Genomic DNA, 17209 nt, shown 5'->3' with positions numbered 1-17209 from the left:
TGCAAGAAAAGATGATTGATGGCTCTTTAATCAATGTCCTGCTGTACTAAGGCTTCCTGTTGTGTGGAGCGACCTGGGTTCACATCAGTGTGAGGGGTCTAAACTTTTAAAATGATGCTTGTCATACTGTGCTTTTTACCGGAGTCAGCAGGCGAGGACTGATGATAGAAAAGATGCTCCTGCCAGTTGGCAGGTGGAGATCACAATTACTGACAGCTAGTAGTGAAAGCTGATTGCCAAAGACGCAAGAACTTCAGTCAGGAAGATTCAAGAAACGAGAAGCTTAAGTTACTGATAACTTAAACTATAAAATAACATTGTAGGGTTGTCACAATATCAAAATTTGAGTAATTGATATACCAATACCAGTACGATTTTACAATTCTCAAAATTCTGTTTGATGCCACAGCAAAAACTAGACTTGAACACACTTTTTTTTTTCATTTAAAAAGTTAAATACATTGAAACAACTTCATTTTTGAATTAATAAACACTAATTGAACAAACATTGCATCATTTTTTCCATATTTACATTAATATTTATATTATCAAATGTATATTTAGCCTTCAAGTATTTGTCAGTTAAGCAAACATTGCTTCATTTTTTTAAATATTCATTTATAAAAGCCTATTATTACCAAATTTAATTATATTTGACCTTCAAGTATTTGTCAATTAAACAAACGGCTTCATTCTTTAATAAAATATCTATATTAACAAACTTAATATTCAAATTATATTTCAATTATATCAAATTTAATTATATTCAGTGGTGGAGGTAAAGGCCGATTCACACCGCACCGATAAATGGCAACAAACACCAACAGACAAGTTTGTTGGATCAGTGTGTTACCCCGTCGGGTGTCTGTTGCCGCTGGTCGGAGTTTGTTGTCACCCAACTGAACATGTTCAATCGGCGTTTGTTGGGTCGTGGAATGTCTGAGCAGTGTGATATGATTTTCCAACAAACTCTGACATAATCTGACCTGGCCACATACCGTTTCCATGATGATGAGGCAAGACTGAGTAAGTGCTGGGCGTGCTTAGCAAATTATCCTAAAATTGGCAGGTTTCTGGACAAGTTTGTCAGTGTCTGTTGGCTTTTGTCTGTGTGGTGTGAATTAGCCTAACATTACAACTACTCACGTTACTGTAATTAAGTAGTTTTTTCGGTTACTTATACTTTCATGAGTATATTTTTAAGTCTGTAATTTTACTTGTACTTAAGTACAAATGAATCAAAGTAATCTACTTCTTTATTTTTAAAATCACAATTCGTTACGGAGTACACCTTCTAGGATTGTGACTTGATCTCACGATATTAAAATGTAATGATATTACTCGTCAAGGTGAAAAGCTGTCTCACTGGTCTGTGGGTGAAATTAGCATAGAAGATGCCACCGCTACATTTACTTTACATTATGATGCCCACCGTGACACCGCTTCCACTGTCGTTTTGCTTTTTTATAGAAATAAAAATTTAATTCAGTTGGATAACAGCCACTTCAATTCTAAACTGAAAGCATCTGCTCTGCTCATCCAGCACAAGCAAGTCTCGCGTAGCCAGACCTTCAGACTGATTGCAGAAGGTCTGGGAACCTTGGCCGTTTTGAATGGCCATGGACTGCCCAAGAAGCCGTATGACTGACAGGTAAACCAACCAATCACATTTTATTGATTCTGTCAAGCGCTAACATGACGGCTTTCTTCTTCCATGAGGGGGTTTGGTGTCACAACATCTTTCTTTCCAGACGGAATGTTAAAGAACGCGACACATACGTCTCCCGGTAATCCTGTATAATTCAACCAATCCGATGACAACATTGAAACTTCCAATTTTGTGTGCCATATGCATCAGATGTTCAGCCAACGGTCCCTGGGCGTGAGGTCTGAGGCTGAATGAGTGAATGAACGTGACGAGAGTAAGGAGAGATGACTGACAAAACCATAGTGGAGGATTTGTTGTTGAACAGATCCTAAAGCCTTGTTCAGACCAAGGTCGCCGTAGGGGGAGAATGTTGGGACGAGGGAGAGGGGCCCGGAATGTGATTTTTACCAAGGGGGACACCGTTCAGGGGGCCCAGAAACCATAGCGACATCCCTGGTTCAGACTGTCAGTCCAAATCCGATTTTTGTTTATATCCGATTGGAATCTGAACAAAATGATCAACTGTCCACACTGTGTATCGCAACTGCTCAATTCCGATTTGTGCGGAACGTGAAAAAGCTACCCTAAATCCGATCTGACCAGTCAGACTGAAACGGATTTCCAGGAATGTGATTTGAATACGATTTCAAACCCCATGTGAATGTGGCTCGAAACGGATTTGCAAAAATCGGATTTTATGTAGTTTGTTGCCATTCAGACTATCTAAATATGATTGGATTTCAATCGGATTTGCACAAAAATCAGATTTGGGCTGACAGTCTGAACCAGGCTTAGTGTCTCATCTCGTGGTGAGTGGATTCTAACTTAAACGCCTCTGATTGGCCATTGCCTTCAAAAAATCAACAGACATGTTTATGATTGGCTACACTGCTCAACGCTATAGAAACCCAAATTGAAAAACAAAACCTTTGAAGCTCTCCAGAGCGCAAACACTGGATCATTTTCCAGTTCTGTTTCAACAATATGCAATTATTATAGTTTCAACTGAGCGTGCTCTTGCTTTTGTTTGAGCTAGTAGCACTGTAGATCCAGGCCTGTATGACAATATAAACAACAGTCGATAACCCTTTTATTTAAGGTATTAATTTATTTTCCATATTGCATTATGATTGCAAGCAGTATTGATAATGTCAAAATGTGATGTGCAGTCAAATGTCCCGGTGTGTTTTCTCTTTAAGCAAATGTTCCAATCCAATCCACTTGTTGTGCTTTGTGAAGTTTTGATGTGTTTTATGTGGTGATTAAGAAACAATATTGAGAAACAAAATCAAGCCAACCAATCAAAGGCTGGATATATTTCGATAGATGTATAAATGTAGATATTTTTCATTTGCTCTAAGTGTTTTTAAGTTATAAATGGAAAGCAAAGTTTTGTTTTTTATTGCTAAAATCTATTTTCATCAAATCTTCGATTTGATTTAGTGTTTTTTGACAGTTCATTAAATAGCAATGGCTTGAAAGTAGCTGGTACTCTGAGTATTTTGTACTTAATTACTTTTTTAACACCTGTACTTTTTACTTGTAATTGTATTATTGATTATATTTTGCCTTCAGGGCAGTCAATTACACAAACATGGCTTCATTTTCACACATACACACAAAAGAGTACTAAGCGGTTTTCTGTTTTTCTCATCAATATGTTGTTTGATTAATATGTGGCAGTTCTACCGCAAAATGTTTTGAGGTATAATGTGGGATGAGTTACACGCCAAAGTTTAATACTTCGGGTTAGGGGTTTGTTCAAATCTTTGATTAAGAGTAGTAAACAGAAATATTAGCTTAGCAAGTGCCACTAATAACATCTTTGGGCTAAAAGTTGCAAATTTTGACAAAACCACAAGATCACGTCATGACCACAAAACTGTCTAGACTATAAAACAAATATGCAGTTTTATTGCAAATATGCAATAATGCAGCTTGCAGACTAGCTGGCTTCATTGATGACAGCATTCTAGTTTTGTTTAGTAATTAGTCTTGTAAATTGACTGCAGCTAGACTTCCTTCTGCTATTAGACCCATCAATGTTAACTTAATGTTACCTGAAATTGTACAATGGCAAGACGTACTAATAATGACTCGCATTGCTAATCAAGGAGCTGACACTAAGGGGTAGAGGAACTGTCAAGGGTGAAGAGGGAAGTGTTTCCAGTAACCGCTGTGTTCTGTGGGCCCCACCGCTTCCTAATTACTGCCAGCATTATGAATTATTTAACAGTGTGATCTCTGTGATGTGCAAAACTGAGGCAAACTCTGTGCTCTCAGATCATTTCACAGGGGCGATCTGTCACCAGACAGTAGGGTGCTTTAGTAGCGCAGGCATCATGGGAATTACGGTCCTCGTCCAGCGCCGTCTCCTATCTCATTGCACCTTTTCTCTTAATTCGCTCTTAAGTCTTTAAAATCTATTTATGCTCATTTACTGGTTCTGGTAATAGGGCTCTAATCAGACTGCCTTAATCAATGATATCTGGCTGATGGAGTGTTAATGGAGAGCCCTTTAGGGCCTTGGTATGGTGGATATGAAGATTCCAAGTGCACATGCATTGCTTTTTTAATTCTACTGTAGGTTTTACCAAGGTGCAGTGATGGTATCCAGAATTGTTTTTACTAACTAAAACTATTAAAAAACATTTTGGTTAAATGAAATAAAATAAAAGATGAATAATAGATGAACAACTTAAACTAAACAAAAATTGAAATGTTGCCTTCAACTAAACATACATTTTAACTTAAATTTAAATTGTAACTAAAATCTACTAACTGCAATAAAACTAAAACTGGTATAAAAAATTAATTGTTTATAGTTTTTATTAATATTTTAAAATAGCTGTTATATTTAGATTTTCAGTTTGAAAAGAAGTGTCTTATACTCACCAAGGTTGCATTTATTTGATCAAATATTGTTATAATTTATAAAACTATAAATAAAAAAATATATGTTCTATTAATATATGTTAAAGTATAATTTATTCCTGTCATGGCAAAGCTGAATTTTCAGCATCATTACTCCAGACTTCAGTGTCACATGATCCTTCAGAAATCATTCAAATATACTGATTTGGTGCTCAGCATTTCTTATTGTTATCAATGTTGAAAACATTGCTTACAATTTTTGTGAAAACTAAATTTTTTTTAAATAAAGTTCAAAAGAGTAGCGTTTGTTTGAAACAAAAATCTTTTGTAACATTATAAATGTATTTACTGTCACTTTTGATGCATCCTTGCTGCATAAAAGTATTAATTTCTTTCAAGAAATTATTTAAAAAATAAATAAATAAATCTTACTGACCCCAAAACTTTGAAAGGTAGTGTATGTGGTATGGTTTCATGATACTTCAAAGAATGGTACCATGGTACATGAAAACAAGTAGGTATTTAGTAGGTACTTTTTTAATAGGTATTTAGTAAATATCTAGAGAAAACACCACCGCTAATTCATCAACAGAGCAAAAACATTGGTGAGACAATCACATATAATCTACGCAAGCATTAATCGCACACTAAGGAAACTTTTCGCAGAGGTGATTCACACTGTTCTTAGCCTCTGTTGCTAAGTGGTAAATCGGTTAAATTAGCATCTATAATAAACCAGTGAACTATACCGAACAATACTGAGTGGGAAAGAAACATTCATATTTTCTGATTATTCTCCACCTACACACCTGTTCAAATAGAATTTGGGGAGTCATTCTATTTACTTCATCTGCCATTGGTTGCATTCACAGCAGTGTTATTTAACAGCAGTGTGCTTAGTAACTAATTGCTTTTCTTGCACAGCAACATCTGTTACAGGATCTGAAGGCTTGCGAAGATGTAGAACGATGATGATATCAATAAGAGTTATTTTCATTTAAATGTGATCATTTGACAATGCAGCTTACCTATCTAATAATTTTGGTTCATATATTTCTGTGTGTTTTGACCTGGACATTCATGATTAGATGTTCAATGAAATGGTTTTAAATGTCAAAGTTGAACTGTAGAAATAGTTGTACCTGGCCATAATGGCCATTTATTTACACGATAGTAGCATTTTGTGGGCCCAAACATTTTAACTTTTGAAAGCAGGTTTTAAAGTACAAGTTTTTTCAAATAAAATCATTGTCATGTAAACTGTGAAAATGTGAATTTGTGAAAATGTTAACATCATGCACATGTGTATTACATGTATAGCCTACACAGGAATGCAAATGTGCACAGGCGTGTAATGTTTCTTTACAAAGTGGCATCGCCGACTACTGGCCATGGCGTGCATTATACAGCGTTTTCAGCTGTTTTCATGGATCTGTTAGAACGAGGATGTTGATTATGTATATAAGTAGTTGGAGAGTGTTGGGAGACAGACTCAATTATGCTATTTATAGTGCTTTATTGGAATGGACAGGTGCTAAAGAATTCTTTTTGCGCAGTTGCAATTCTCTGATTGGTGGAAATTTGTTCAGAATCATGGGTAATGTAGTTTTTCACCATAAATACCTCTGATTAACATGATTATTAAAAAAAAAAGTTCAAATAATGTGGACTGATGGCTTCAACAATATCATACCATCGATTAACAACCTTATAACTCACAGTAGGTCTGTCTTTAATTAATGGTTTTTAAGTTATCATTCAAAATCAGCTGCCCTATGAGAAAATTAATTCAATTTTTACTTCTGGAACCCTATAAAAGTGAAATGGGTTACAGCCTGTCAAGCTCCAAAAAAAAAAGCACTATAATGATGACAGTTTTATTTTGAGGTGAACTATCCCTTTAAAATAAGAGACTGTATTTTGTATTTGGGATCATCTTTTCACACTCATAGTTTAAAAAGTCGTCTAGTTAATGATTGCACCACTGCTTTCTGTGAAATTCTGCAGCCGTAGCACACCATGTCTTCAGTAATAGAGTAGCAGTCCAGTTACAGAGAAAATTCTCCCCACTCCATACTACTACAACCCCCGCACACCTGTTCTGATGCCAAGCTGGATGACATGTCTATGGATGATTTGGTTAATTACCTCAATTCTTCTCCTTTTGCACCTTTAAATTAAACTTGAGCATGGGTGTGCTAACAAGGGTCACATACAATTAAGCCAGAATATGATATGGCAATGTGTGATTTTCTCTGCTAATATGTCTAAAGAGAACACTTTCTGAAGTGCTTTCTAAATCAGATTATAGGTTATACAAACATATGTTGAAGCCTTCAATGCTCAAATGGTAGACTAGTTAATCAGTTTTGCCATTTAAACATCAGTGACATCAGGTGCACATTACTGTGGTCCATTAGAACTATTATTGATGGTTCATTTAGCCAAGCAATGTATTCATACTGTTTGTGACTACAGGTGTATTTTGATGAAAAATAGAAACCATGATATTCTTAACTACAGGTTTGCAATTTTATTATTCCTCTCTCATCCTCTTTATAATCCTCACAAGCTATATCTCCTCTCTCATTACAGTTCAGAGGTGAATTGCAGCCCATGTGCGCCTCTAGCCTTAAATGGAAGCCAATTAGGTAAGCAACGCTATGGTTACATGTCCCTGATTTACAAACCAGGGGGATTCTGTAATATTAGGGTTTCACAGTTAGCATGCATTACTTTTTTGAAAAGCCTTGTGAAGGATTGATCATCTATCCGGTTTAATCGTCAAGGGAATTCCATGCTCTCACAATTATCCAATAACAGTTTGTTATTGGCTGCTAAGCACGCAATTCATACACAGAACAATTAAGGCTCCATCCTACGGCTATATCGCTGTCCAAACAATGGTAACCATGATCACTCTTTATTGTACACGCACAAACATTTATGCATGTAATTCACATAAAAACCCATAGATAAAACCAACTTATATAGAACTGAACCCTAATGAGATAAGATTACAATAATGATGCGATTTCTATTTTTCCTTTTCTTTAGTGTGTTATGTAGCTATTTGTGCATGTATAAGATCTGCAGAGTTACAAAGCTCAAAGTCTCCCACAAAAGGATTTATGCTATCTAAAAGAGAAAGATGATCCAGACCGGGCTAAAACGCCTCGTTCAAACACGCCCCCACATGTCTACGTCACGATGTGGAAATATTTGCGTAATGCCGCCCAAATGTTCACGCAAAGAAAGAAGGTGTGATTTCAGGAACCACAGTTAGTGTTGATGCAGCCATGTCAGGGAGACACTGTGTGATTCAGTGGGAAAGCAAAATCACTTTATTTGGCCTTCCAGAAGTAGATGCAATGAGGAATCACTGGTTAAGATTTATTTACAACAGAACAGCACAACCCAGATGTTCGAATTTGTGCAACGCATTTTATGGTTGACAGTTTTGTGAACCTAGGAGAGGTTAGCTTTCAACTTTCAAGGCTACAAACTTTGCACCCTACAAGGCTGGCTGTGCAAAGGCTATTTATAAAAAAAATGGGTCAATTCCGACTTTGCTATGACAATCTGGCACTTATTCTGAATCAGCTACTGTAAGTATGTTTTCTTAATAGTTTAAGTATTTGCTATTGACTGTTTATGCTGAAAACGAGTGTTTGAGATAGGCGGGGCATAGAGGACCTACAGTATTTGAAAAATAATGTGTTTTTTGAACATTAAAGCATGTCAACATATTCTGTTACACCAAATACACAAAATAATGATCTTTAAAATAGCATCATATGACCCCTTTAAGCATTTACATCAAGTGCAATCACTAGTGATTTTTTAATTGGTGGGCGTGTCTCAAAAAATGGGTCTCAGGCTTTTTCTGATGTTTAAAACCATGCTAAATGCAAAGCTTTCAACTTTCAAGGCTACAAACTTTGCACCCTACAAGGCTGGCTGTGCAAAGGCTATTTATAAAAAAAATGGGTCAATTCCGACTTTGCTATGACAATCTGGCACTTATTCTGAATCAGCTACTGTAAGTATGTTTTCTTAATAGTTTAAGTATTTGCTATTGACTGTTTATGCTGAAAACGAGTGTTTGAGATAGGCGGGGCATAGAGGCCCTACAGTATTTGAAAAATAATATGTTTTTTGAACATTAAAGCATGTCAACATATTCTGTTACACCAAATACACAAAATAATGATCTTTAAAATAGCATCATATGACCCCTTTAAGCATTTACATCAAGTGCAATCACTAGTGATTTTTTAATTGGTGGGCGTGTCTCAAAAAATGGGTCTCAGGCTTTTTCTGATGTTTAAAACCATGCTAAATGCAAGCAATAAAATGCAACTAACCATATAATCATACATAGGACAAGGATATGAATAGGTTGATCAACTTTTAAATGCATTGAGAAATTTTTCTCTCTAACTCTACAATATGTTGTTGCTAATTCACATGGTAGAAATTGCATGAAGTGCCGTCATCCTTGAAAAACTATGAATAAAAGTAAGCAAGGTAAAGAAAATTTGTATGTACTTTCATATGACTGCGTTGGGTAAGGTGACCAGACGTCCACATTTTTCCGTAATCAACTAAACAACACAATTACATTTGCTGAAAGCACCTACTTTGTGTTTAAAATGAGCATAAAATGCAAAACAATAAGCCTAATTATGGATATTGAAGATCCACTTCCAAAAGCACACACATAAAATAACATTTGAAAAGTAAAAACAAAAGTTGTAATTACTGTATATTCACAGTTTGTGAAAATAAATATATTATAATTTTAAAATGTAAAAAGAAATAAAAAAGAAATCATTTAGAATCAATTTTCTTAATTCATTGTTAATAACAAGAGATTTTTCGATGATATTTTGACCACTAAATTTCCATTTTCATCACTGGTTTCCATTTCTAGTCACCTTGGTGTTGGGTTGCCTTTTGAAAATATGGGTCCTAACACAGACACACACACACAAACTGTACAACATGGGTTAAAACAATTAAAATAAAATAATGTTGATTAATAAGGATATGGCATAATTTGCACAAGCGTGGGTGTGCGTTCTGTTTTATCTCCCTTTCTATCATATCCATCTACATAACACGGATCAGGTTTCAGCAAGACCACCGAAGCACTTAGAGTATGTGATGGTGCATAATATATCAACTTGGGAATTTCACCAGATGTTAGGGTGCTCCAACTCACTCAAGATATATATTGCATTATTTAGCATTGTTGTCATTTTAATGGAACGTCTTTTTTACAATGTTTTTAAATGTTGTTGTTTTTTTTTAATATAATTTTAAAATGTAAAAATAAATAAAAATGAAATCATTTAGAATCAATTTTCTTAATTCATTGTTAATAACAAGAGATTTTTCGATGATATTTTGACCACTAAATTTCCATTTTCATCACTGGTTTCCATTTCTAGTCACCTTGGTGTTTACCTTTTGAAAATATGGGTCCTAACACAGACACACACACACACAAACTGTACAACATGGGTTAAAACAATTAAAATAAAATAATATTGATTAATAAGGATATGGCAGAATTTGCACAAGCGTGGGTGTGCGTTCTGTTTTATCTCCCTGTTAGAGTCCTCTCTTTTTATCATATCCATCTACATAACACGGATCAGGTTTCAGCAAGACCACCGAAGCACTTAGAGTATGTGATGGTGCATAATATATCAGCTTGGGAATTTCACCAGATGTTAGGGTGCTCCAACTCACTCAAGATATATATTGCATTATTTAGCATTGTTGTCATTTTAATGGAACGTCTTTTTTACAATGTTTTTAAATGTTGTTGTTTTTTTTTTACATTTTTACAATTCCTTAAACTGTCTGTTTATTTCCAGCTTTTAATTGTGGTGTCAGACTTTTGGACCCCAGTGTATTTTTTACCCAATACAGTATGTGTACACAACACACATGTTAGTAGACCACATGAATATTCAAATAAATAGACCGTTTGCTTTCCTCTGCTTTCCCACTAAGTCCCAAAGTTCAAGACAGAATGTTTCAATGGTGATTAATTTTTTCCAGCACAAGCTCAGAAGAAAGACGTTCAGGTCTCTGTTCTCAACGCATGTTTAATAAACACTGCAATGCTAAGCAAGTGCAATCACCAAAACAAAGATTTCAACAACTAGTCAGAGAAAACATAAAACAGAAGACATTGGTGACAAGGTCAGTAAATACAAACAACTCTTATTTCAGACAAAGCAAATGAGCCTTAACAATAGCACAATCTTTTAAAGCAAACAAGCCTTAACAATAGCACAATCTATTAGTGCCAAATAACAGATTAGTGACAAGTAACATACACTGAATACAATATCAAAGTTATGTTTAGAATAACATGTTTAGCCTCAGACAAGACAATAGCCATGTGTCCAAAAATTTAAATGACTCTAATATGATTTTTAGCATTTCAAATATCAAAGAGTTGCTCTGATAACATTCCCAGGGGGTGGCAAAGAGAGTATAATTCAAAATATATAGTTGAATTTACAACTGATTCAGTATTTTTAAGAAAAAACACAAAGTTCCTTTGAGCTTTGAGAATTCTTCCAAGAATAAAGTCATGTTTCCAGCATCACTTATTTGGCAGGAAAATGTCTGCTTTTGTGCCAAAATTGAAGTTATTTTGGACAGCCAGACTGATTGAAGCTCCTGAAGGTGTCCTGATGTGTTTCCCGTTCTCAAATTTCCAACTTGACCTCTTAAAAAGCTAATAAACAAATTGAAGGGGAGACAGGCAAGTATGGTGTATATTATACTCTAAATATGCAATAATTTGAATCGTATGATCTGCAGAGTTGATTTATCTAGTGAAAGCATGTCAGGACATCTGGAGTTTATTAAAAACACAGCTTGTGAAGACCTGCCTTTTCAGCATCTTTCTTCGAATACAGTTCCAGAATTTGAAAAACAAACAACCAGTTGCTTCTGGAACTCCATCTGGCTCCATTTTACTTGGGTTTATTATATAACATAAACTAAACAAGACAAGAAAGAAATCAAAGGTGAAAATATACATCATGCTTTTGTCTTTGGTAACTGTATTTCTTTTGCTTGGAACGGGACAAGCTCAGAGGACAACTTCTGATTTTATTATGGAATATTTTCAGAGACAACTTCAGCAGCTTGAGGTAAGACATTTTTTTTCTTAAGATTTTGTGGCCAAATACATTTGTTCTTTTACATGCTTTAACAGAAACCAATGTAATATCTTAATATATGATTATAGCTTACTATGAACTAAACATTCAGATATAACACAACTCTTTTTACAACTCTTTTTGGTAAGTTCAGTGTGTTCCTGGATCTTTTTATTTATTGATTGATTTTTTTTTAAACATATTCCTACAACATAACCTCAATCTAACACTAAAATAGTCATAAAATCAGAAGAATCTAACAGTTTGATAACACTGATATTCAGATGCCATAAGCCTAACCCTTTCTGTTTCTCTAAAATGTGATTGATAATTTGGAATGTTTCTCCAAGACTAACAAGGATGTTGATCTGTGTCCAACTTGGCCAAATTAGGGGTTCAAGGTTTAGCTGGTTAACAAAAAGCATGTTTTGTATTCAAACTAAACAGTTTCTAGCAAGCAACCTATAGTGCAACATTTCAAATATATTAGATGTTTTATCAGTCATGTTATGTTTTCATTTTAAGTTGCAATATAGTGTGATCAGTGGATCACATGGTATTTTTGTGCATTTATTTGAAAAGGGACGACTGATCAAATGTGAGCAAGACTTCCAGCACTTCAGTCGAAGGATGTATGACATGTCCAAAGAGATACACAGTGAAACAAGCAAGACGAATGTGTTAAAATCAGAGGTCAAAGGTCACATTGACACCTTCGCTTTGCGTTTGGACCGAGTGGAAAGAGATGTGGAATACCTGCATAATAAGATCCCCGACGCGGTTCAGGTTGACATTGAGGACTCACTGCTCGAGCAGCAGGTGAAAGAAGCCAAACTAAAAAAGACAACTGTAATCGCTAAGGGCAAAGGTAAATAAGATGTTAATTAAGCTCTACGACTTTCATTTTTAAGTCTTTTTTTTAGTGGTAACACTTACAGTACATGTGCATTACATGTAAAAATGTGATTTCATTTCCTGAGGAAAACTGTATAATTTGATTGCATTTGAGATGTTTAATTTTTTTAATGTCTACAAGAAAGTATGCACCAATATTTAAATTCTATACTATTTTGTCTAAATGAATTAATACACTAAAAACCAAAACAAATATTTTAAATGCTACAAGTGAATTTAGGCATCACAACATTATAATGTGCAGTGTGAAAAATGGATATTCATTTTAAGATTTTCTTAAGATTAACAGTGTTAAATACAGTATTACAGTATTAGAGTTATTTAAAGAAATAACTTTAAATGAGTGTTACATGATGGCAAAAGTAATCTAAATGTAAAAATAGAGGAAATGACCATGCAAAATTAAATATTCATTATAAAACCAACACTAACACTGATACATTTTTAAAAATCTATAATATTACCTCATAATTGATATGGTTGTGCAAAGACATAAAGCATGTAACCTACATAATTACTATATATAATATAATTATATAATAATTACTATATGCTATAGCTGCATAAACTTTTTTTTACCTTGATTCTTCCAGACTGCAGTTCAGAGGTTGTGGGTATCAAGTCTGTCAAAATTGTCAAGAAAGCAGGTGACGCCAATGGATCCTGGATGAAGGATCCGATAAAGGGTTCTGCTAAGATTTACTTTTTTAGTGGTACTCGAAACAGTACAGTATTAGCATATACCTCTCTGAAGACCTTCACCGAACCAAACTCCACCAAAAAAACAGAAGTTATCCGTCTTCCTTTTCCCTGGCATGGAACCGCCCATGTGGTCTACAACGGCTTTGTGTACTACCACAACGCAGACACCAACAATGAGATCCTGAAGGTCCACCTCAGCAACCGTACAGTGGCTGATCGGTTGCTGCTTCCTGGAGCCGGTCGGATGCCGGCATATTCCCTCAATCCTCACACCCTGCTGGATCTCGCCGTAGATGAAATGGGGCTCTGGTCAATCCATGCCGACCCAGACTTCAGCGGCAACTTGGTGATCACCAAGCTGGACCACAGTAGTCTGGCAGTGGAGCACACTTGGGATACCAACTGCAATAGCCGTGATGCAGAAGCAGCTTTCATAATCTGTGGCACCTTATATGTGGTTTACAACTCCCACTATGGTGGAAGGTCAAGCATCCAATGCTTGTTTGATATCCATGACACCATCTACACCGAGAGCATCCCTGTGCTTTTCTTCCCAAAGCGTTACACCAGCCACTCCACTTTGCGTTTCCACCCAAAGGATAAGCAACTGTATGCTTGGGATGATGGTTATCAGACCATCTATAAGTTAGAAATCAAGAAGATATAGGATAGGTCAGTTCTACATGGTAGTTACAATGAGGTCCTTTTAACCAGAAGTGCCTTATTCTTTTTCCAAATCACATGTAATCTGCTTGTAATTTAGTGGAAAGCACTTTGTAGTGCACTTTGTAGTTATGCCAGACTGTCATTTCCTGAAAAACAAAGGACTGTTTGACCTCCTCGGTTCAGTCAGAGAACTGCAACTATCATATTCTGTCATTTGAGACAGTACAAGATGCTTATCTAACAGCAGTACTCTATAAATAAATAGCATTAAATGAAAAAGAATATCTGCAATGCATGTGTCTCTTAAAGAAAATATTTTGTACAGAACATATTTGCCTTTCAAATTCACGGTGTTTCTGAGGTGGACGGAGATCATGGACGGAAATATTACATTTATAATGTGCACTATACAAAGCACAATTTGTGTGTTATTTTTATAACATATTTTGGCAATAAATAATCATTGAACTACTATTTAAGCATTTAATGAATTTGTACTGCATGAAATACTTCTTGTGGGCCTTTAATTGCCTTTGTTTCCCATCCTTTTTTGATCAATACATTTTCATGACATTTCTCGATTAGTAGGCTACTTCTGTAATAATTTTAAAAAAATAATTTAAGGAGATTGCTAGGGAGGACATCTAAATAATCATGCTTATTTGTGTACAAAGTCTGCAAACACGCACTACATTCACTAAATAGACGTTACGCGCATGCGCACTTGTACATGCTTTCTGTATTTGTGACCTTGCACAGAAGATGGCGCTTGTATCCTCCATACAGATTCCCAGCACCACCTGAACATGCTGTCACTAGTTGTAGCGGAGCATATTTGAAGACTAAGGCGACACAACAAAACAACGTTTTGAAATGTTTATTTTATGAGCTTATTCAATCGTCTATCGGTGACACGTGAAACTAAAGAAGAAAGCCTCTTTTACCGCTCTTGTGCTTCTTAAAATATTACCCCCTTGCTACCTATCCTAAATTAAAAGAGTTCCTCTATACCTTTTCCGCATTATAATGAGGGTTATTTTAGTTTATTTGCACATAATATGGAATTCGTTTCTCGATAAGACCCGCCTCTTACAGTACACGACAGGTGATTGGTCAGAGGAAATGTCCCTCATATGGCGATATTACTGTTTATGGAGCAGCGCAGCTCGATGATAACACATGAGCGGTACGCCAGATGACAACAGGATGATCTAAAACCAGTCGGGAATTATACTACAGGTAAGTTGATTTTTAAAAAGCATCCTGTCTACATTGCTTTTTTGGTGCAGAATAACTTTTTCATAATTTTAAGCAGTACTGAGTAGTCTTTCCCATGTGTAGTGTCATAAAAAATATCAAGAAAGTTTAGGTGCAGTAACATTATTCCTCGTAAAAAAAATGTAGGCTAATTAAAAAAGTTAATTTATCATTTCTTGCATTGTATTATTATTATTATTATTGATACATTTAAGTATTTGTGTGTTTTATAAAGAATCAGAATTTCCTGATTTTGCAAAATATGCTTAACATGAATAAAAATCAATTTATTGTATATATGTCAAAAAAGTTTAATATTAATATTGTGTATATATACATAATATATAATGAAAATATAATTAAATATATTACATCTAATGAATACACACACACATATGCTATAGCTAATATGATGACCAGCTGAAGTTTAATATCTAATGCAAAAATATATAGCCTAATGTCGTTGCATATACGTATATTAATTTATATTTAACATTTTGTTGTATTCATTATGTACATTATTTTTACACCACTACGCTATACTATGAAGACCAAAGAGAAATAACCACTGACCAGAAACTTAAACACAGACGTGATCGCTCTGTCAAATCCTGAAGGATCAGGGTACAGAAGATAACTGGGTCATACAGTGTAGGATGAGCCGTTATTTGACCGCATAATCTCAAAATATTCTGCTACTTGTTTTGCAATGAAGCCTATTACAGTTCTTGTCTCTGCTTGTTACTCTTCATTGTCCATGTTTGTTTTACTGTCAGTTTTTATTATAGAGTATAAAGCCTCTTCCTTCAGTGCTGACCCCATTGGGCTCAGTGAGCAGTCACACTATGTGCTGCAATGGAGATTTCACTTGGTAATGTCTGTGGGGTTCGACAAAGCTGTCTGTGAAGATCATGTGCTTAGAGAAAAAGTAAGCACTGTATTGCTCTTTGATGACACCACTGTAGAATGGTTGCCAAATTAAAGCATTTAGAAATAGAGTTTAATATCTTCTGGATGAAATTTTAGATGTTATAGTGTTTGTTTAAAGGATCATGTTGTAATGTGTAGCTGTTTAAGGTTGAAAAATGTACAAGCCTTTATAGTCTTCATGACCTTTGACTTCATTCTCCATCCCTCTGATCTTCACTTTTTTGTTTTCAGAAAGAGATTTTGAGGAAGATCAGTGAATATTGCTTACAGATGAACAGTTTTTAGCATCTTAGCAGTGTGATCGTTTCCTGTCAGAGTGAATTCAAAGCAAGATGTTGATTTTTGGTTTATTATTAATGCTGGCAAGGTTGAACATGAGTAGTAGTTAATGAGAACAGGTGAAGGAGAACATTCATATGGTTGTTGTGAACAGACACAGAGCCCTCAGGCTCTTCTACTGTGTGATTACAGTGAGCTTATTTCCATAGAGGTGCATACATGTCCTGATTGACCAGTTTTATCACAACCGTTTCATTCCCTGTTGAAAAAACCAGCATATGCTGGTTAGGTATGTCGATGGTCCTTTACTGGTTTATGCTGGTCCTTTTGCTGGTTTATGCTGGTCCTTTGCCAGAACATGACCAGCATAAACCAGCAAAGGACCAGCATAAACCAGCAAAAGGACCAGCATAAACCAGTAAAGGACCATCGACATACCTAACCAGCATATGCTGGTTAGGTATGTCGATGGTCCTTTACTGGTTTATGCTGGTCCTTTGCTCGTTTATGCTGGTCATGTTCTGGCAAAGGACCAGCATAAACCAGTAAAGGACCATCGACATACCTAACCAGCATATGCTGGTTAGGTATGTCGATGGTCCTTTACTGGTTTATGCTGGTCCTTTGCCAGAACATGACCAGCATAAACCAGTAAAGGACCATCGACATACCTAACCAGCATATGCTGGTTTTTTCAACAGGGTTCCCAGAATGATAATTTGAAAATTGTAGTTATTTTCTCACT

At 35.4% G+C, this 17209-nt stretch overlaps 1 protein-coding gene across 2 annotated transcripts; it reads left to right on the top strand.

The window, feature by feature from the left end:
- Positions 1–11293: 11293 nt before the first annotated feature.
- Positions 11294–14430, top strand: LOC107589214 (olfactomedin-like protein 1). 2 transcript variants are annotated; one of them, XM_016277577.1, is made up of 4 exons: positions 11295–11580; positions 11686–11706; positions 12298–12583; positions 13224–14430. In XM_016277577.1, the coding sequence occupies exons 3-4, from the start codon at positions 12346–12348 to the stop codon at positions 13997–13999; spliced, it is 1014 nt and encodes a 337-aa protein (XP_016133063.1). In that variant the 5' UTR covers positions 11295–11580; positions 11686–11706; positions 12298–12345; the 3' UTR covers positions 14000–14430. The 2 variants fall into 2 exon arrangements, with proteins under 2 accessions (XP_016133062.1, XP_016133063.1); XM_016277576.1 differs by having other exon boundaries at positions 11294–11706.
- Positions 14431–17209: the final 2779 nt, after the last annotated feature.

The sequence above is a fragment of the Sinocyclocheilus grahami genome, unplaced genomic scaffold (genome assembly GCF_001515645.1).
Source record: "Sinocyclocheilus grahami isolate Dianchi unplaced genomic scaffold, SAMN03320097.WGS_v1.1 scaffold113.1, whole genome shotgun sequence".
NCBI classification, from domain to species: Eukaryota; Metazoa; Chordata; class Actinopteri; order Cypriniformes; family Cyprinidae; genus Sinocyclocheilus; species Sinocyclocheilus grahami.
This window is presented reverse-complemented; position numbering and strand designations above follow the sequence as displayed.